This window comes from Scatophagus argus, chromosome 9, assembly GCF_020382885.2.
Source record: "Scatophagus argus isolate fScaArg1 chromosome 9, fScaArg1.pri, whole genome shotgun sequence".
In the NCBI taxonomy this organism is placed as follows: domain Eukaryota; kingdom Metazoa; phylum Chordata; class Actinopteri; family Scatophagidae; genus Scatophagus; species Scatophagus argus.
In genome coordinates, this window is record NC_058501.1 from 5,364,336 (window position 1) to 5,387,606 (window position 23,271).

At 41.8% G+C, this 23,271-nt stretch overlaps 1 protein-coding gene across 2 annotated transcripts in view; it reads right to left on the reverse strand.

Moving 5' to 3' along the window:
• zfpm2a (zinc finger protein, FOG family member 2a) overlaps positions 1 to 23,271 on the reverse strand; it is a 112,590-nt gene that overhangs the window by 65,660 nt on the left and 23,659 nt on the right. For both annotated transcript variants that reach the window (XM_046399636.1, XM_046399635.1), the window contains exons 2-3: positions 15,301 to 15,459; positions 8,429 to 8,530 (exon numbers count right to left, since the gene is read on the reverse strand). In XM_046399636.1, coding sequence (XP_046255592.1) covers positions 8,429 to 8,530; positions 15,301 to 15,459 — 261 coding nt within the window. The remainder of the gene's footprint in view (positions 1 to 8,428; positions 8,531 to 15,300; positions 15,460 to 23,271) is intronic.

The following is a 23,271-nucleotide window of genomic DNA, read 5'->3' on the forward strand; positions in this document are numbered from 1 at the left end:
AACCTGATCTGAGGCGTGCTTAACTCGCGCATAGGAACTGACAGCCGTACAATCACGTGACGCACCTCAGCCAATCCTGAATGCCTTTGAATTTTTAAGCCGCGCTGTGATGAAGCCACTTGAGCATAAGAAAAGGTGAAGAGGCGACTGAAATAACAAACAAATCAGGCTGATACACCGGGTGGAACGCTGCGTGTAACATGTTTGTTTATCACATGTCACATCTGGCCAACACTGAGAGGTTTTTGGTTCAAAACATTTTTGAGGAAACATATTTAGACAGATTTTGTGGCCGTCTATTCCCCCACTGCTCCTCATGTCGGTGACAGGGGAGAGTAATCCTATACACAGGCTGCTATTGTGAAATGAGAAACTAGCCTCCTTCACTGCCAGAGACCAGATGCACCTCTCCCTCTCTCTCTCTCTCTCTCTGTCCTAATCTGTAAACGACTTAAAGGAGCCTTATCTCCGGGCTCTTCTGCTTCATTTCATGCTTGATTTACTTTAATTTGTCTGATAGGGCACAAGGATTTGGAAATGGCCCATCTTTCGGTGGAAAATGTTCTGATTTTTCTCCGGCATTGTTATGTGGAGGTTTTTGACTTTTCTCTCCCCCTCTCTTACTCCTCCTTCTCTTTCCTTCATCTCCATCTCTCCCACTCTCCCTCTTCCTCTCTCCCTCCCTCTCTCTTTCTTTCTCCATCATCTCTTTTTTTTTCTTTTGAAGGGGGGTGGGGATGGGTGGATGGAGGGGGGATCTTGCTCCAGTGCAACAGTCTGTTTGAGTGCATTTAGATTCGAGCTAACACAGCAGAAACAAGTTTTCCATGAGGTGTGATTTTGTGATGGGCGCCGGCGACACTGGAGTCGTGTTTGCCTTTCAGATCCACATTGGGCGCAGAGCAGCCGAGTGCTTCAAACCACAAAGATCTTATGTTTAAGTTAAGAGGCGACTGGCCCTCCAGTTTAGCAAGTGGGTGAGCGGCTGGTGCTGATAAAGTTGCTCCACAATGAGGGACAGGGACAAGCGACATGTCTACAGATGCCTCGAGTTCTTTTTCTGCTAGCGGAACTCAAATACTTGCATGGCTGTCTGGCTGCCTCTGTCACCAAGACATTTTCCCCACTTCTATTTAGTGACTGAATGACAGTAGAGGCAGTGAGCTATGATTAGAGAAGCCCATATCTTACCAGATCCTGAATAATCTCCATCCCCACCCACCAATGAGCAAAGCACAGAGGCAGCACAAAAAGCCAGAGAAAAAGAGACAAGGAGAATGTGCAGAGCTGTCCTGTGTGTACAGAGATGTCATATAGTTCCACTGGCCTCATCTGCACACTCACCGTGGTCACAGAGAGGCAAAGGAAAATTCTCAATTCATTCAACCAGAGTCAAGTCTGTGAAGAAAACCACGATAAAAAAAAGACCTCCCACACAAAGTGGAAGTCTGTATTAAACAATTAAACTGCTAGTAACGTGTGATTTCAATTTCCCACACTAACTGACATGAAACGTCACAAACCACACCTCCAAACACATTGTGCATAAATACATGCTTAACCACACACAGACACACACACACACACACACGCACACACAGAGGAAGAAACAGGGAGACCATTGAAATTCATCTCACAGCCTGAATTTACTTAACTGCGGGTCTGCGCACGGTGATAAACGGAGTGATGATCCGGCAACACGTCTTTATCCATGCTTTGCTTTAATTAACGGCGGCTTGTTTGTTGAAAAGATGATTAATATGCCAATGAAAATTGCATAATTGAATACCACAACACCCGCACAATCAGGGAAGAACATGCCATTTTTTATTAACTTTTTATTATCATTATTATTACTATTATTTGGTATTTTAATTCACTTGACAAGCGGGCCCCACCCCCCACCACCCCTAAACAGAAAAAAGAAGGAGGTGGAATTGGCGTGACCAGTGGGCCAAGCTGGGCCCAGCTGTTCATCACCAATGAGAGGCCTTCACAGGCGGGGGGCACTGTTCTGATATCAATACCTATCAGTGTGAAGGCTGCTCATGAGTGTGTGTGTGTGTATGTGTGTGTGAAAGACTATGGGGTTGGGGTTTTGGGAGAGACATGGCTAATATGAGGACACCAAACTCAATGAAAGTAAAACAGTCATGCATATGAAACTAAGCACGATCGGAAGGACTTGCATCCAGATTTTGCAAAACAATAAAACCTTGCAAATTCATGCATGGAAAGAACTACAAACCAAAGTCACTCAAATATATTCTCTAGTTTTATTTAAAAAAGGCCAAAAGAAATGAAAATTTCCACATGCGAAGAAGTTTCAGTTGAGCAATCCGGAGTTTACCCAGCATTATATCCCCTAGCAGTGCTTGCACGAGTGTCTCCATGTTAATGCTAAATACACACATCAAATATTCAACCAATTACAATGATACCTCTTAGAAAAACGTGTGCAGCTACAGCGCCTGCGAGGGTAAGCATTGCAGAACAAACATATTCAGAGAGCTAAAGAAAGACATGATGGGTGTCAAGTCCCTGGGGGCAGAAACACCACCACCAGCCGCGCTTTAAGTCAGCTTCACATTTAGCAGCAGCTCTCGTTTTCTTCTGAATTCTTGTTAATGTGAAATAGTAATCACATGAAAAAGGATGGCATTGTAAGTGGACACAAATTCAGTTGAAATGCGAACAAAATGGTTGGAAGTGAATTATCTTATTAAAGGCATTCTCAGTGTGCCACATCCCACGTATCCACACAAAACTAGAACTGAATATAGTGACATCTTCCTTAGATGATAAGAACAGTGATTGCATTTTGCCCTATTTTAGATTATATAACTAACAACCATGAAGTTCCATCATAAAGCCTCTTAGTATAACGGATCAGTGACTAAATTTGCATCAAGGCGATGCTGCATAGCAGTACAGTGATTTGTCTAATCTCTTGTTGCATATTTCATCATTATAGTCACACATTGTGAATTTGTGAAAGTGTGTGTGTGTGTGTGTGGGTGGAGGAGGGTGTTGTCTCTGCACACAGGTGATGCATATAGTATAAAGCCTTCATCAGCAATCTCTTAAGAAATAAATGTACTTTAAAAAGTGGACAAGTTTACCCATAGCACTTTGATTGCAATTTAATTTTACATCACTCAAGGCCCAGAACTCACAGGGAAGCTGATGATGGACTTTCATCATCAGTATCAGCAATCTCAGTGTCATTCATGTTTTGTGAGACTTGTCTGAAGACTTTGAATAAACCCCTGGAGGAATGAGATAAAACCTTCCTTTTCTGAGAGAAATTGCCATGATGCACGTCCAAATTTCTTGATTACAAGACGAAGGGGTGGAAAAAAATAAAACCTTGAATGAAAGCCTGCGCTGAAAGTTTTCAGTTTGCTGATATAACAGTCAAGTGTGTCTATAAGTCTACTTAAAACGCTTAGGTATCAGTGGAGACAGCTGCGACACCCTCGTCTTATGATTCTGTCGAGACAGTACACTATCAAACCTTTCATACCGTTCCCAAGCTACATTTCCGGTGACAAAAGCTTTGCGAAAGCCTCCTGAAGGATTCATCTATATCCTAATATTTCCAATCCAATTTAACTGGAGCAGCCGGAGTGGTCTGAGCACTAGTTTACCAATCTTTGCTTTCCAAGACTCTGTGTGCTGAAGGCTTGAGGGGTTCAATCAATGGCGCTTTGATCTCGGCTGGAACCATAATTATTTAACATTGTTACAAGGATTTCTCTAATCCATCCTACCATTAAATCCCTTTTACACCCTCATCTTCTGCAGCCTAATCTGCATCTGGGTGCTCCGTTTGTCTCTCTCCCTCATTTCGGCTCGCCCCTCCTTCCTTGACGACACCCTGACTTTATAATGGACTTGGGTGCTGAGTTAGAAAATGCCTTGTTTACTGAGAGCAACCTGAATGAACTGTGCTCAAATGGAGTGTCGCTTTGCAAAAATTTAAAAGTTTTTCGCTGCATTTGTACTAGAGTTTGGTCGGTTTTCTTTAAGTTCAGCTAGGGCCAAATGTTGAAAAGCTTCTACAACTAAAACGCAAAAATATGAACAGCGTGAACTGTTGATAACAATAAACCTGATGTGAAAGGTGAGCTGAATTTTCTCTGACCACATAACCTTCCACCTTAGTTTTTAGCGTTGTCCTGTTTTTCCTATAGAACAAGAAGTTTCTTTAGACAAATTGAAATTTTAGGTATCTGATGCTCAAAAGGTTTAATCCCATCTGTTTATGCTGGTGATCACTTTGACTCCAAACAAAAAGGGCCCACTGTCCTTTTGCAAATATTTGCGTGTCTGTGTTTCACCATGATATAAATAGCAGCACGGGCAACCGCAAACATTTGTTGAGGCACCTGCCACAGTATCGTGGCCATCTGGTCCTCCAATTCTCCTAGCATGACATATGTGCATTAAACCTGAAATGGCTATTGTGTTTCCTCTTTTTTTGAAAGTGGAGGAAGATCGGCCACAGACCCTTCTGGTTGGCTGGAGTCAAAAAATGAGACTCAAGAGTTTTTACATGTGAGTGAAGATGCGTTTTCAGCATGTGCATGTTTGATGTCTTGAAAGGGGAAGGAAGTGGGTGGATGAAAAAGGATACCATTTTAAATGTGTCAGTGTTGTCGGTGGTGGGGTGGGGTGTGGTGGGGGTCTCTTTGCTGGTGATTCGTCTGTGTTTGACCGTCCGGTAGATTCTCAGATGGCCACTCCTTCAGCTGACCCCTGCCTTGCCCTGGCTGATGCCCAGCTGGCACCAGGAGCTGAGCAAGCCGGCACTCGGGCACAGCCAAGAGAAGAGATTTGTGGACAAGGTGATCACATGGCTTCTGTTACCTCTCTGTCACACTCATCTCCTCCTTTAGCATCTCCTTCTTTTCTGTGTGCCTTATTTTACCTGTATTTACTACAATAACTTAAATCCTGATGCCACCGCTGTGTATAATGTAAAGGCAGTAATGCACAGTTTCTCAGCATAAGCATTCAAAGAGTGCACTTAAATCAATGAGAATGTTAACACCTTAACTGCACTCTGACAGCTCTGGTAGCACAAGTCACTCAACAAAGTATTGTTTACACACAAGTAACCATGATTCTTATTAATACTGATATTTTTGTTTTCTGCAACATAAAGATCAGTTTAATTCAATTCAAAATGTCAAAAATGCTTCCATATTGCTTCACATGTTGTGCCTAACGCTCTGTTGTCTATAACCTGACTTTTAGTATCAAGAATAGGTCAAGCCCCAAAAACACGAGATTCTGCATTTCCCATAATGCAACTCAATCACTAGTCAGTCACCCTGCCTGTTAAATGTCCATGTCTTTCAAAGTTCATGCTCTCAATTTGTAATACAGGCTTTTTCATTAAATATGACTTCTCAAGCTGAAACAATCCCGGTAACATCCTCCTCCTCCTCCACCACCTTCTCATCCTCATCCTCATTCTCCTCCTCCTCATCATCATCATCATCGGTGGAGCATCCCTCTGATGTTATATTCTGCAAAGGTGTAGGTGAAGACAAAGTTCTTGTTTTGTCAGTAAAGTTGTATTATATATGCTTACCTGCTGGGAAAAATATTAAGGACAATTTGATCAGCCTAAAATCCTGGCAAATACAACAACTAATAAATACTGCAGTGTAGGCCTATTCTCATGTGTATGTGATAAAAACACCAGACAACCAGTGAGGTGTTCAGCAGTCAAATTCCATAAAGATCAGTTGACATCTGCTCCTGTTTCAGATATTCATCAGTTCATAGGAGTTGATAAAAGTAGATCAACATATGTATGACTAAACACCACGCTGAAACAAATGGTAATGTACAGGCTCTACGGTTTTAGTAGAAATGACAGCGATCACAATTACAGCGCTCTTAACGAACCCTGGATTTTCATGACTTTCATAAGGGGGTGTAGTTTACATGAGCAAGCCTTTAGATAAGGCAGAGAACAAGTTCATTAGCAGAGTTAGCTAGCTAACGCACACCATTCCCAATTAGCCTAGAGGAGAGCGAGTGGAAGAGAATGAGAGAGACACAGTCAGATTACTATCACCACTAGTCCATGAAAATGAATAGAATAGCATGACACGCTATCTCCCAAATCAGCGGCTGATTGTGAAACATCCGTGACGAGAAATGAACACGAGACAGAAGATCAGTGTGCAGATTTGCTTAAGGACATACTTGTAGAGACGAGGGGAGAGAAAGGGAACTCGCTGGGTGTTCCACATCAGAGACCCAGCACTCTGAACAGCACAGAAGAGGCAGCTATCAGATTAATAGTGAGTCATTCTGTGCGGTTCTCTGCTGTTCCAGACAGAAAGACAATCAGAGAACAGGGGGGCAATTGCGGACAGCACTTGACATGAGTTACTAAAGTGGAGATGAAATGCAGGGACAAAAAAAAAAAAGTTCAATTAAAGGATGTAGATTGTAAAGGCTTTTGTTGTTACTCAGCAAAAGGGAAACGGTATGGAGGTGCTTCAATAGAATCACCAAAGCAGGTGGGCATGTTCCGAGTTAGCCCACCTCATTAAAAGGCTTCACTCTCTTTTTATGTAACGGCCATTACACATCCTATTCAGATGCACACGCGCGGTGATTAAAAATTATCTGTTGGTGATCATAATCACACCTGCTTAAACTTAAGCCAAAGAATAACAAAGAACTTTTGAATGCTCAACTATCTGAACATTTACAAAGAGATTAAAGGGTAGACAGTTTCAAACTAAATAAATTTGCTTTTAATCGCTTTGAACAGGAAGTCATGTCATTTCCAATGTTCCTATCTGATTGTCTGATTCCTCTCTTTATTCAAATTATAACATGCCCATCTGACTTTTCCAGCACAATGGGAAAAATTAAAAAGGGAAATGACCTTTCATGGCAGCCATGATGGGAGAGTGAATGGCATTATTATGCACCAAGATTAATTTCTGCCCACTCTGTGCTGCCCATTGAGAAAACAGAGGGGCACGACAGCCTCAGAGTAAGTCACTTGCTAATTGGTTGGTATATCATAGAGAAGTCAAGAAAGTTACATTGGTATTAACATGTTGATGAACCTGCTTATTTGTATATAAAAGCATGTTTCTCTATTTTGTGCCATTAAGTGTCATTTTTCAGTGATACAGCAGAGATTAGGACACAGTGCTGAAAACTGGGATGTCATTTGATAGCCACTGTGGTTTAGTAATACATGAAATGGGCATCACGTCTCACATCACCTCCTCAGCAGTTCAGCCATCCTCACTGTGTGCAAGAGACACTTTACTCCAATAAAACCAAAGTCTACCTCCTCTCTCTCTCTCTCTCTGCTTGCCTGTCCAGCAGTATGTTTCTGAGCCTCTAATTCTCATTTTGATGGCTAAGTAGAAGGGGGAAGGATAATTACAGTCAGTCATACATCTAGTCATACTACATCCATCCTTCCTTTTCAAAGCAGTATTTTTAAGCTCAGCATTTTCTCCCCCAAAAGGGTCTTTTTCCCGCATGTGATGCCTTCTTTTTGTCATGGCCCCCATAGTTCTGAGCTGACCCCCTCAGCCCTGTCTCCTGACTGATCACAGTGATGGTTTATTACTGTCGTCCCGGCGTTCTTATCTTTAGCCAGCAATGCTCATTTCCTTCCCCAGATTTAAATGCAAATGTGAAATTTAATGATAAATGCATTATCTGATAGGTGTGATAACACTGATTCACTGTCAGTATAAAATACACACCCCGGGGGGTTTCAAGCTTGCAAGCACAACTTGCCCAAATCCACTTTTTCTCCCTCTCTCTTTTTCTCACTCTCCCTCTCTCTCTCTCTCTCTCTCCCCTCTTTTTTAACAAATGCATGTACCTGCAATAAATTCTTGAGGTCATTTTATGCATTCAAAGGAATCATATTTTGTGCGTTCAGCAGTGTGGGTGTAGGCTGTTGCTGATCAGTAATTGCTGTCCAACTATCTTGTTCAATGAATCATCTATATCTTTGATGAAGTTACTTTTAGTAAAAAGGTGAAACAAAATAAAAAAAAATCTGTTGTAAACTCTTCAAAAACGCTGTATTTGCATTGCATTATAGTTTGTTTTTTTAGGACATGAGAAAATTGCTTTTTTGTGCAAGCAATAGCGGATAATGTAATGTACTGTTAACTGAATGGTGAGTGTTTATATTAGCTTTCATGCTGCATGCTCATCTGTCCATCGACAGCTGCTATACAAGACATGGTGTTGGTTATTTTGAACCAAAAGTGTTTACCAATACCCTACTGCTCCTTTTCTGTTCAGTATCAAAATCAATACCTCAATCTATGCAGCATGCATTGTCTTGTAGTTACAATAACACTGCCAGATGGCACCAAGAGATTTTCTGGGAAAGAGATATGAAGATTTTTCTTACTTGGACCATCCCATTCGTCTGGCCCCACGGCGTTATGCCTGGTCTTCTCACCCTGCCCGTCCATCTCTGACTCTCCTGCTTCTCGGTTGCCATCTTCCTCTCCTGCAAGAAGAAAAAGATTAAGTCCTACAAAGCAGACAAGATACAAAGTGAGTAGCACTCAATTCAAATTTAATGTTCAGACACCTAATTGAATTAATCAGTGCATTATGGACTGTGGTGCCCTTCCAAAGGGCAGATTGTTACGACTCTGGATATTATGCCAGAGAAAAATCCTGTCGTTTTATAGCTCCTTCCTGTAATATTTGAGCGTGTGACAATCAGAAGTCATGTGAGCCATTGTCACTGTGCGTGACTGTGTGTTTTTGTGTATGTATAGTTCTGTCTATGTACATTTGCTGTGAGCTCACCAGGTCCAGCTGCAGACTTTTATGTAAAAGGAGTTCCCATGAGTGCTTGCAGGAACAGGAGGAAGCCCCTTGGAACAGGAAGGAAAGCAATGTGTGCAAGAGAGGTGGCTATTTATTACCGTTTGATCTATTGTGGAGTGAGCTAGAATGTGTGTTATAGGATGTAGTGCTGATTTACAGTCTCTGGGCTCACACAGACCATGCTAAGGATATTTGGGTATCTCTCTCCAAGGTGTAAGTGCTTAAAGAGCTTGTTAAACAGGCTCCGCCTCTGAGTGCGCAGCGGTAACACTAAGGGGAACTCTGCTTGAGTGCTCTTATATGCTCTTAGAGTAAAGAAAATAAATCTATTTTTGCATGTCTACAGTAAGCACAGTTTGTACTCAGAGTTTATAAGCACATAAATCAGTGCTTAGTAGGTGCCCCTAGTGTGGTGCTCTGAATAAATCCAATGTGGCTGACACAGTCGTTGCACTGTGTCTCTCCAAACTTGGGCAAGTAAGAGCAAACCTGCTTGGGGCATGTAGTGGTAGATGATAGTTTGTGGAAGAACATTTCTCTCACTTTTGTCACCATATCGTTTTCATCCCTTTGATGTTTTAAACCCAATAGTGAACGGTCAAGGACTGGCCTGGATTACTACAATGGATTACTACACTTCATGCACTCAACAAGGAAAAAACAGGATGGATGTGTAGATTTAAATGTGAATACATTCGGATGACAAAGACAATATATCGTTAAGACGTGGCTTGCAAGGCATGCAATAAAAGTATCACCAGAAATGACAAGACATATGTACATGTTGTCATATGGTTGTTTACCACATCTGTATCTTATTTTCCCCCACAGCATCCAAAAAGCATTTTCAGAGTGTTAGCTATCACACCTCCAGTGACAACTGCCATGGGACACACACCACTTCACTCCAGCGCCGTCTGTCCTCAGTTGGGTTAATCTCCAGATCAAGCACACACACCACGCTTGTTTAGCTTTTTTTTTGACATGGCTCACTTCAAAGAAGGTAGCAAACATTGCCAAAAGGATGGCAGCTTTCTGCCTTGCACTAAAAGAGGAGATGTATATGAAGAAAAAGTGATACTAAAGGGAACTCTGCAAAAATGTCCTACTTACAGTACATGAGGTCATTATGACCCAGTTTTACTTGGTCTGGCGATTCCTCCCCCCACTCCTTCACTCTCCCAGTAAACTGTCAGGGAGCCCACTCGACTGAATTCCCCCTCTATTTATTGTTGGGCTTGGAGAACCTCTTTAGCATACTAGGCTCGTATTATGATGTGGATAACAAAGGCGTATATCAACAGTTCCTTCCAATGGAGCGGAGTTTAAAAAAAGCTGGCGAGATAACATTAAAGGCACTACCTTGATCTCAGGCGAACATGTTAAGCCCTGTAACGAAACGTATTGGAAGTGTTTAATTACAGCCCGGGAAATGAAGCTACAAGATGATTCCTTAATTAAGCAGTGATTAAGGATTTTCTGCCTTCTATCTAACACAGTTTGCAATGCATTTTAAACACAATCGCCCAGGCAACCTCACAGGGAACAATGTCACAGGGCTTTGATGAAGTTTCCTGCACAAATGTCAGTTGTAAAAAACAGAGCAGAGGAGGAAGTGCTGGAGCAGCACTCCTTTGCTTATAGTATGGTTTGACAAAGCCTGGAATACACACGAATATGGAGACCCATTTTTATGCTTTTAAACAACATAGGAATTTTGACCTTTCTGATATAGAAGTAGATTGGTTGAGATGCTCCACTTCATTCACAGAAGCCCACCATAAGTAATAGAGATTCTGCCTTGTTTCATCATATAAATTGAAACCCTCTGCCGTGTTAGAAAGAGAGACAGATTGTCAATGATCATCCTCTACATTATCACTTAGATCATAATTTACATCTGGCTTGGGTGCCGTTCCCTGAGCAATCAAATGGAGATACTTAAGGTTGAACGAGAGGGGGCTGAGCAGAACAGAAGGGACGGGGAGGGCTGGGGAGGCAAGGCAGCATGCTGGGTGCAGGGTTGGCGGGCATGCAAGAGAAGCCAGTGAGCTGTTAAAATCAGCCCTATCGCTGCTCTATCAAAGGACAGCTCTCTTGCCAAATCACAGTCACATGCAGAGTGCTATGCATTCAGGTCAATAAGCTTATAGGCGATTTACACACACAATTCCTGGAGCAAGGTAGCAACAAAGTCATATTGGCTTTTTCTCTCCCTTTTAGCATTGTCTCTGCTAAAGAAGCCCTTGAAAATGTCAATCTCGCGTGTGCAACTTTAAGGAGCTCAGAGCACTCTAATCCTGACCACTGAGTCTAGAGACAGGTCGCAGTTTCTGCAAAATGGAGTATAAGTATTTTTAAGTCTTCATATGGGATTGCACAGTTCTATATGTCACTGAATTCCAAGCTCAATGACTTTAACCCTCTGCCACTTTTTTAAACCCATCTCAGTCTCGCTAGTATTGGAGCTTGGCAATGATTTTCAGAATGTAATATTAGGTGGTATGCCTTCAATCCCCCAGCAGTGGTAGTGCTAGTCAGTTGATATTGCATATTTGGTTGTTGATGCAGATTATGCTGCAACAGATAAAGTCAATTCCAGGAAGCAACCTCTTTGACCAAAGTCAAGCATAGCTGTAAGACTTCCCTGCTATCTGAAAAATAGGTCTGAATTGCATGCAATTTGTGGTAGGCAGAGCACTCCAATGGAGGGAGGCTATTAGTGAAATGCCTTGCCACTGTCTCTTTAAATGCCAATAAATTCCCATCATTACAGAATCTGGCAGTTTTCCTCCCTGTCTGCAGCCTGGGTCTTTATCTCACTCTGCCTCAGTCTCTGAGCATGTAGATCTGGCCCAGTTAGATTGTCATACTTAACAAACATTAATGATTAATTTCCTCCACTGAGTCAAATGGGGCTAAAGGGATGACTCGATTCATCTTATCGCGCCACAAATTAGCATTTCCCCATATTCTCCAGCATCAACTGTGCATTAAAATTCCACATTTACCATTCTGGGCACTGGCAGCTGTGGCGAAAGCGCCAAGGAGATCTTCTTCCTCTGTTGCTAGAGATTCCGACTACTTGTGTGTTACACAAAGAGTGCCATAATTAATTCTGCCACTTTCTGTTTGTTACCGTACCTCTCTGACCGCTATAAGTCATATCACCCACTTAGAGGTTATTCGAAGGGTCAAGGTGGGTTTGTTTTTTGCTATGTTACGTCCCGTGTAGTGCAATCCTGAGCTTTCACTGTTCACTTCCTCTGTGATAAAATGCTCCAGCATACGTTCAATTTTTTAGAATTTGAGGAGAATGATGCAGAAGAGCATTAAATGTTCACATTTAGCTGTGCTTCATGTATGACATGTAATGGGCTCCCTAACCCTCTCACAACAGCATCAGAATCAAGCAGTTTGAGCTGAAAAAATCATTGTGTAATATGACTACATAAAAAAGTGTTTCACACTGAGGAAATGAGACGCACGAAATGACATGTAAATTTACTGTCAGAGCTAACTAAGGAAGTCATTTGTCATCAGACAACACTTGGAACGCACAAAGGGAACAGCTTGTGGCAACACCCTGTGCTGAACTTCACAGATAGCCAATAATAAAAGAGGGAGTAAAACAGCAAGGTGAAATTTCACAATTTCTGTAAAAAAAAAGATGCCACTCATTGTATATAAAAGAGATATCTTCTTTACAATTATAGGGTCAGGTGTGTCAATAGAGTATAAATCTTTGCTGTGGAGTCAGCTTGTTCATCTGTGGGCTCTTCACAAGCAGAGCTCCATAAATGTGAAATTGACCGAGCAGGAGAAGTTGTTTGAGGTAAGATTCACTTTTAATTGCAGGAAAAATTAATGTTATTTCTTTAGCTATGTGACTTTTATTTCTGACAGAGCTCTCAGTGTGTAGCTGGACTCTGTCTAATTCCATCCATGCTCCTTCTCTCTCGTGCTCTATTTCACACCCATGTTGTTACAGTAACATAATGTTGAGTGCTACCTAGTTTAAGCCTACACAAACTACTTAATTCCATTACTGATAACTGATTGATTGATAAATAGGGGTAATAAGATTTGAAAAGGTGTTGGGACCTCTTTTTGTCTAAAAAATGCATCACACCTTAGCGTCAGTGGGATTTCACATACATGCTACAGAGGCTAATAGGCCTCTGTATGTGACTCCATGAGCATCTTGCAAACCACAACAATGAAAGGACCACACACTATTGAGAGCCTTGACACCATTAACCAAACAGGTTATGGAATCAACCATCACCCAATTTAGAGGTTCCCAAGCCTTAGACTGAGATGGGACGTCAAGGTGTTCCATGCAGTTATCTGGGAAGTCCCTTTTCTGCAAGGGTAAGGCAAATGGCTGAGTCTTTGGTGGCATTCAACTTCTTGACCTTTGCGCCTTTAAGCGGCTTTGCTACTTCACCGCACTCTGATCAAAGTTAATAAGTGCTTCATATGTTAATGAAAATTGGTACTCCTCTTTGTGTTCCTACAGCTTTTTAATACCTATTATAGACTGAAACTTTTAATGGAGGTTTTAGGTCCCCCTGACAAGCCCATTTCAGAGAGTGACTACACAGATACAAGGCTAAGCTAAGACCAGAGAGTCACTGCTCAGTGGAGGAACCTTACACGGGAGACCTTATTCTCCGGGAAGCAGCAGAAGATAAAGGCCATGGGATGAGTGGCTGCTTTAAAACCCACGTTCAAGTCCGCACAGGGCTAATTACAGCACGCCACCACATTTGAGAGGGTTTAGTTAATCAAGGGGGGGTGGGGGGGGGCTCTCTTTTTCCTCCTATAGTCGAGGAATAACACACTTAAACCATTTAATGCCGCCAGGATTGCGTCCTGTTTAATTCACGGCAGTTTCACATAAGTGGGGTAAATTTAAGCCACGCCGACATTAGTTTTAAATAGATCTAATTGAGGAAGGGATCATGGGGAAAAAGGCTACACCTGATGATTGCTCACAACTTGCTATGAGGAATAAAGAAATTTGGATAGTACATCATTTAGGTCTTAGGAGCAATGGGAGACTTAGCTGCTGTAAGCTTAGATAGCAAAGTAATAAAAAAAATCTGACTGGTAAGGCTTCTGTATGACAAGGACCAGATTACCAGTGTCACAAAAAAGTAGCATTTGACATCTGGGATTGCTATTTAGTGTTGACTTTATTCATAAACATGGAAAGGAGATTTGAGACCAAGACCCACATGGTTTTATCCAAAACAATGAAACTATCAAACAGTTCTGATGAGGTTCTTTGAAGATTTTCAGAAGTTGTACTTTTTTCTAGCTGTAGCTACCATTGTGTACTGCGCCATCTATTTCATAGCTACTGGGTTATTTCAAGACTATATATTCTACTTTGAAGTTTGTCTAAGGAAACATTATGAAGGAGGCAAAGGGTAAAGCAAACGAGGTGTCGCTGGTAATTGCAATTTCCGAACAATTGTACCGTTCAACTTTTCCCGGAGAACAAAAGGAAAACATTATTGATATGATTACTGGGGCATAGCCTACCTGAAACATGAAAGATTTATTTTTCTTCAATAATGTAATCCCACAAGGCACATCAGTTTAGAAGTGTGAAGAAATAATTCTAAACAATTTTCCCTTTGAAAGGAGAAGGACGAGGCAGACATTCAAAGCATTGGTTCTTCATTAAAAAGTCAAATTTATGGCATCCGTGCACGAGTAGGAGTAGGGACACCTGGGGTAGTGAAAGCCACACAACCGGGGGGTAGGAAGAGGTGGGGGTGGTCGAGTTAGGGGGAGGGAGGCGGGACAAGTCTGTCATCTTCACACTGTAACCTGGAGCAGACCACAAATTAGCTCCTGTGATGGCAAGGTGTGACCGAAATGAAACAAACATACAAAGCAGCAATCTAATTGAATTGGAGTTCAAAGAGGACTCAGGCGCATTTGGCGATGCTAAGGCGCTTTATAGTTCTGGACCTCCGAGCAGTAGCAGGTGCTGCTGAGTGTTCACAGAGCTTTAGCACCGGCTCAAAGGCAAGTGCTACGCTCTCCAGTGCATTGGTGTACCATAGCACACCTTCACAGCACTATCACAGAGGGAGAGCCAGTGTTGCCGATGCCATCTCTCTCTCAGATCAAACCACTGCTCTTGGGTGGATGGCTGGGATCAAATATCAAAAATGAAGAGTTTCAACTGTGGGCAGTGATGCAGGAGAAATTCTCATATGGACACAAGTTCTGCCAAGTCTGATTTGAACATGTTGAGGAATTTTATTAGACACCATTGGCAGGAGTTTAACTTATTTTAGATGCTTGGCACAGGGGCGGCGTCACATATTGTCTCAGATTAGGTATTAAAAAGAGCACTGTACACTGCTCGTGGAGAACAGCTTCTAAAGTTTTGGGTTTCAAAAGGTAAACGATGCTCACCTTTGTTGCAGAAGTACTCCATGTCTTCACAGCTCATGTTCTCAGTCTCAAACTCGGCGGAGAAGCTCTCTTCCACTGAGAACTCGTCTTTGGCCAAGAGCTCATTCTCCTCGGAGACGCACTCCTCCTCCTCTTCCTCCAGGCCATCTTCCAGAGGACCTGGGGGAACACACACACACACACACACACACACACACAACGAAGATGTTCAGCAGTTTCATCACATCCTTCAGGCTCTCAAAAGAACTTCTCCCTCTCTTTGTTTCTTTTGTTGAGACAAATACAGATGCAACTCAAATTGCAACACTATACTGTTTATACTCTCCATGTTCAGACAGACAAAGATAAGGCCATGTCAATAAAGAATATTATTGTACCATAATATTTTGCGAAGGTCCTTCCCTTATAGTTATTGAAAAAGCCCATTGAGACTGTGCGCTTTCTGAAAAACAAGCTGCCATACAGCCAAGGTGAAAGTTGATTTTAATCCTGCTACCTGCAAAACAAAACCTCACACAAATAGAGGGGGGAGAAAAATAAGTTCGTTTCCAGACTTTTCATACAGGCATCGGCATGGAAGGAGGAAAGAAAATACTTTTATTAATTTGTTAGCCTTATCACAGGGTACAATGTTGATTTTCCATTTACATTCCATGCCTCCGGGTAATACACCAGTGCAATCTTAAAGTAGACACTTTTCCGTGTGATTAATGTTTTCCCCCCTCTGTGCAATATTATTTCTTTAAATCTAAATGATTTCAGAGTTTTGCTTGTAGCTGTACATCTCTTTTGGTATTTGCATATTACCATTTTGCTTCAATCAAGGCCGTTGATGGAATTACTGTACTGCTACCTGAATTGTATTAGTTCTGAAAAACATCTCACCCAGCATTTGAATGTTATTAAGATAATGTGGATCTTGCACACCTCTCCTAGACCAAAACATGTCTCCAGTGTCGGCACATGAACAGCAAAGAAGTGATTTTATGCAGTTATATTTCAAATATCACACTCCAAGCAAGAAACCAGCGTCATTTTCTCAAAAAAAAAAAAAAACCCCAACAAAAAACCAACAAACAACGCTTAAACTGAATAATCATATCAAAAGTGCTGCCATCACTGCCTGCTAGATGTGGATGCTGTCTCCGTTCCTGCCTGTCACACATGAGCTACGTTGCAGCCTCTTGTGCATCATCCTGGAGCTCAAACAGAGCGCACTGATATCCTCTCGACACCTTTCAACGTGTTTGTGCTATTGTAGCAAGAGTGAGCCCCTCAACTTTAATAAAGCAATAATTTCAGTTCAGAAAGTGGGGCTGGTGTGCCTCTCCTGTTTCTCTTTCTTCCTGCACCGAGCCTCATAAAAGACCCCCCTGATGTCCACAAACTGCTTGCTCTTTTCATTAGTCTTATAAATTACTCCTTTGTAGAGGCCTACATCTGCAGGAGCCCCGGACATGAAAAGAATTAGCACACAGATCTCTAATAGACACTGCAGAGGCAGAGTGCTGCTTTTAAATTAGGATACAGTTTTATGATCTTATCTGATGCCTTCTGCTGATTCGCTGAGGAGTGAAGTGAGGCATGAAGTGACTCGATGAGTCTACCATCGCTTAAGATGATACTGAGAGATAAATATCGCAGTATCAAGGGGAGATTGTATGACTGGCGTTAAAAGCTCCTGCCAAGGCAATTGAAGACAGTGTGAAAGAAAGCGAGGAAATACATTTCTATACACACACTCTGTACACATTCCATTACACAGCTGAATAAGAACTGTGTGTACAACTAAACGATTATTCCTCTGTTGCTGGCAAATACAGTACCACTATTGCACCATAGAAAATAGACCTACACTGTTGTGCGATAATAAGGGTAAAGGGAGATTAAAGATAAACTTCATGGTCAATAAGACACAAAGATTAGGTAGATAAGATGAGATAGAATTGAGGTTTAATAGACTCGGAATAAGGGCATCTCACTTCCACACTCTAACAGATAGTAACTAAATGGAGCATTTTCAAACTGATAGAGATACTAGAGGCCTTACTGAATATGGAAAAATGAAATACTCCACCCAGTCAGAGACATTAAAGGGGGTCTGATCCCTACTTCTTGGGGACTGCGTAGATTACCAAAGTTTGTGTGCATTCTCACATGTTTAGTTTATTATACAGTATTCATTGCATGGAGAGACCTGAAATTATTTCAGAGACAGCAATGATAAGAATAATGACTTTCTAAACGACTAGCACCACACTCCTAACTCATTTTCTGATAGTGGCGTTCCTGCTATATTTAGTTGTGTACTGTTTAAAATCCTGTCACATTCACTGTGTGACCCGCGCTTGTTGGTGCATTTCTATAGGGTCTGCTGGCGAATTGGGCCAAAGGAATGTCTTCTGCTTCACCCTGTTATCAAGCCTCCTCTGGAGTTCAGATGGCCAATGACACCGCAGGGAGAGTGTCTGCATTTCACGTCGCCTCAGAAACAACACAGTCTGCTTTAAAATGGTGCACTCATTACAAGAGATGCAAAACCATGTCAAAAAGCAAAGGACTGCGCATGAGTGGTGATCTAAACACATGCAGAAAACATATATTTGGAAACTAAATCTTAAGTTAATCCATGGTGAGTCTTTCATATATCACATCTGTCTTTTCCTTCCAATATACCAGTCTAGATGTCCTGCTCAGCATCTTAAACTGTTCAGCTGTTTACAAAAAAAAAAAAAAAAAAAAAAAATCAGCAGTATCAATCAAGTCAAAGTCATGTATAGAGCAGAAATGCCAAGCATTCAGTGATTTCAGCTTCTCAAATGTTATTATTGGTCGCTTTTCTCTTTTTTAATTATATGCCATTTTAAGTTGAATCTGTTTCAAATGTGGGCATTTGGTCAGACAAAATATACTGTTTGAAGAAGCTACTTTGTGCTCTCAGACCCTGGGGTGAGCATCATTTACTTCCTCTTGGAACCTTGCCAACTTGGAACCTTAAGGGATCCCAAACAAATGTAAATAAATGCCAAATGGTTTTATTATGTTTTGTCATGTTTAAAAATGACTTTTTTCTGGGGTTTTTTTTCGGGATCCTTTACCCATTTCAGGCCTCTAAAAGTCTTTCAGATGAGATCTTTGAGGAAAGAATTATTGTTTGATTAAAATACTGGGATTTCATGTCCATTCATGTCACAATTCATGAGCTTCACTTTCCAGGGCACAAAGACTCACATCTGCTCATGGATATGGATGGATGTTTTAGGAAACTGCACCCTGTCTGAACTTCCTCTCATTTAGGGTCAGTGTCCAGGTATCCCTGCACCCCGACAGCCGTGTCATCCACACCCTCCGCCCTGAACTGTATCATCCGCATTCATCAGACTCTTCCTCTGCTGACTAGAGAGAGAAATCTCAGCCCTGTTCAAACAGTCATGCAGCAGGAGCAGCCAATGCTAATAGAGACATTGGTAGCTGAATGCAGGCTTGATCACAGTGGCTCTTTTGTTCATGGCATGGCCTCTGTCTGATAGGGATCGGCCATGCGGAGTGGAGCTCCAGAGAGGGATATGGTAATGCCCCCACTGAGTCTATAAAATGGGGTGATACTCTGAGACCATATGATGGACAGAGGATTAATGAGTCACAGAGGAAGGGGAGCAGGGAAGAGAGGAGTGCGGACAGAGGTGGTGGAATGAGAATATCTTTCAGGAAAGCACTCTGCACACAAGTCTTTGCCTCAGTGGACTAAAACAGAAAATGGAAAAAACACACAGAGGTGCCAACCTTGCCTCGGAAGCTCACACTTAAAAAAAGAGGAGCTCTAAACAAACATGTGTGTATGTGCAAAACTGTACTAGAGACTTCTAATTTCATGGCATGCTCTTTCAGCCGTTCGCAATGTGGGGAGCTTGTGGCCGGGCTGTGATAGCGATACCTCACATTATCAGCTGGCTCCACAGTGTGATGTGTGGATCACAAACCCAGCCTCCTCTATAGCTCCCTAATTAGAGGTGAGGTAATTGAATCTGACAGAACAAAGCGGCAGATCTCTATAAGCATGGAAATCATTTTTGCTCCCACCTATACAGTTTTTCATCCAAAAGGTCCATTGAAAATTTGTCCAAGCTGGCCTGGGGATAAAACGTAGCACCTGAGACTAAACATGAATGCATAATTCAGCCCTAAAATCCAACAGGGCCATGCAGCTAAACCCCTGCCAACTCCGCTCCCTGTGACTGGCCCTTTGTGCCAACACTGATACTGGGCCTTCTTCACTTCCAGGTGAACACACACATACTCCGCAGGACTCTTCAAACTTCTGCGTGGGAGCAGATACAGAAATATAGACTTTGTCTCAAGTTGCAAGTAGCCGTATGCTGTGAGCCAGGTAGGCTTAGATACACATTCACGTGTTTACCTCCACAGCTGGAGGAAAAAAAAAAAAACAGATAAACACTCGCTCTCTGACAGAGACACAGTTTCATCTCATCTTGCGCAAAGGCCTGAGAGAGACGAGAAAGAGAGGGAGGAGAAAGTGGAAAGAGACAGGGGGCCATATTCTCTCCTCAGCTCTAATGACCTTTGGGAAGCAGAGGGTTCCCTCAGCCTTGGAGGAGACTGAGTGTATATGTTACAGGGCTCAAGCCTCTAATTTAATCCTTGATCACTGTAATGAAATAGATACCATTTACGAAACTCTTAATAGCTTAATATGCTACAGGAATCCTCAAAGGAATTTTTCATTTCAAACATCTTTTTTCATACTGCATAAATGTTAAAAAAAATAAATAAATAAAAAAAAGCCTTTTTCCGAGTTGTACACTGTGATCAAACTAAATGTGGAGCTAATGCTGTAACACAAGTCAAAAGTAAATTACCATTTTGTATGTTGTCTGTAAATGACTGCTTGTGAGTAAGTGTGTGTGTGTGTTCTGGGAGGAGTGTGGAACAGCTTCAGCGGAGACTGATGTGTTCTCAGAGCTGCAGTCTGTGACCAAGAATAAGCAATGGTATTGTTTAACTTGATTTTCCGGTTGCTAAGCAATGTAATTCTCGTGATTAGAAATGGCTGCCTTCCTAAATTCGGGCACTTACAATCAACAGTCAACAAACTGCTTGAGAACTCAGCAGCAACGCTCGTCTGGAAATTGCGGTGAAAAGGAGGGAGGGTGGGTTCGTGTGTGTGTGTGTGTGTGTGTGTGTGTGTGGGGGGGGGGGGGGTGAATAAATATATTCACGTCCTTGTAAAATGCAGACACACATGTGAAATGAATGTACACACTCTTCTCTGAGGCTGCAGCGTTACAGATGACACGGGATCTGAATGCAATCTGATGACATCATGCATTTCCACTAAGTTTACATTACTGTACATTTATGCCTCATGCAGTAAGACTGAGACACGCCCATTGGCCGGGAAAAAAGCATCCCTCAGTATCACTGTCTCCCAGTCCCTCATCACAGCTTGTGAAAGTGTTGCCCAGATGCAGAATAATGTTATTTCTCCAAGATTTTTTCGTGTTCAATTTCTCAAACATTGTTAACATAATTCTCGTGGAGTATCTTATTCCAATCAGACACAACGTTGGATCCCAGCATGTTTGCAGAGTTGCTAAGTTCTGTGTTGTTGCGCCCAGTGTTTCTGTCTGGACAGTTGAAGGGGAATAACACACTCTTACTTCTTTATCCAATGAATTTGAATTGGAATGGCATGAAAACATGCTGGCATTTGACTATGCCATTAAAATGCTGGAGGCACCTCTGAGCGTGCCCGAGGGCTTCAGCAGATGCCAGCCAGTTTCTCTGTGGAGTTAGCTGGGTCCTGCTTCACTCTGCTGCCTCTACTTGCCTGCCTTGAGTTTACAGAGACACACAAGTCCAAGAGCACACCGGTACGTTTGGTCCATAAAAAACACAAAAGCTTGTCTTCCAACTAATGTGGGCTTAGCTAATGCCTCTTTTGCAGAGTAACATTTGCTTTGCAGGAACAAAGAACAGATGAAAATGTTGTTAAAACGGTCAGCCTGCTGTATTTCAGTATCCACTAGTCCTTCCTGCTATAGTTGCTCACTTGCTTGTCCTCTGACTGAATGATTTATTAGTGTCATTCTGTTACTTATAAGGAAATAAAAGTTAACCATGTGCCTGTACACTGGATGTGACAGCTGAAACAAAGCAGGTAAAATATGCGTGGTCTTAATTACTGGTTTATAAGCGAGCTTTTCACTAGAACGTTCACTTTTAATGAAGCCATTGACTGAGGCTCCTCCGGGGAGCTATCATGGTTAAGTGGGGGCATCCATCTTCAGCCATTGGCTCGTCTGCAGACGAGTAGAGGCTCTGTCTACAGCACGCTCACCTCATATTGGCTCACTTTATCTCCACTAAGTAAAGTCTGTTGGAAGGTGCTAACACTGGCAAGAAAATACTTTTCTCCAGCAGCTCCGAAGAGGCTGAGGGAGTTTTCATCCTGTGGAGGCACCAGACACTTCACTGTGTCTTACGTGCTTAATAAGATGCTGCTGTTTAACCTGAAAAGCATCGTATTCACAACGTTCAGCGGCCTGAGAGTCAGTGGAGGCCAGAATAGTTATAATGTAAACGATAAAACTGCCTCTGCAACAATTAGCTTTTAGTCTAGCGCCATTTCAAAGAATTTAATGGGGAGCCTTCAGAAAAAGAAAAATGATTACTGTATCAAATAATAGATAAAACAATATTTTTCCATCAAGGAATTTCTATGAAATGGATATATCTAAGATGTCAATTTCATTCCAGTATTATGAAGGATGGGGGGGTTCCTTTTGCAATAAATTCTTCATTAATTCAATTCTAATTTTCCTCTGGTTCCTATTTCTACTATTGATAGTTCCACTTCTTAATACCTCGGATAAGGGGGAGAAAATCATTGCAATAACTCAGTGGAGACTGTGAGCAGCAGATAGGATCTAAATATTACCAATGCCAAAAGAAGTGTGAAGTCTGATGAACATTTCAAAAGAACAATTCTTTATGGATCAGCTAAATCTTTTCCACTTTTTAATTAAAAGTAAAGAAAATAGAAGTTAATTATCCTGTAAAGATTAGCTGGTGGGCATCTTTCTGTAAATTAGTTCTAATTAAAAGGAAATTGTCAAATGACATTCAAAGCACTGTCCTTTAAAACACAGACCGAGATGGGCTTTTTTTCCCTCCCCCCCCCAGCCTCCCTCCTAATTCTTGATCTGGCCATGTGAAGCTTCTTGCTGGAAGATTAGGATTCTGCCAGTGCTTCAGACAGCGCGCGCACACGCACACACACACACACACACTCCCTGCTCCCTAGCACGCCTCTAGCACACTGTGAAATACTGCTGCATCAATGGGGAGCTGGTGGCTGCTGGAGATAAATACTCTTCATTGATAAATGATTGCACTGATTAACTGCTTGAAATCAGGCTTAAACTGTTATATCAGGCTGATATTGGCTTTTTATGACATATCTGATGTTGGGCATGTGCTCCAGTGCAGTGTAAAAACCTGCAACTTCATTTATTAAGTTCACTTTGATCAGAAATGTGTTCAGTTTCACAAAGGCAATTGCTGAATAGAGAGAGGATGGCTTGTGAAGGAATAAAAATCTGGGGCAAATAATAAAAGCTGTGGCATACAGTGGTTATATTTAAAGATATTACACATAAGCACAAGATTTTGGTGATCAGTAACAAGAAAGCAGATGAATATACTGAAGCTGCCTTGGGAAATATTTTCTTTATATTTTGTAAAATGTGAGAAAACAGTGGAAAATGTACCAGAGCCCAAGATGACATCTTAACATTTCTCGCTTTAACTGACCAAAACAGAAAGATATTTAATTTACTATAATGTAAGTCAAGTAAAAACAGCCAATCCTCACATTTGACATGTTGGAACCAAAGAATGTTTGATTTGTTTTTTGGGCTGAAAAAAAATTACTTACTATGATTAATTAAT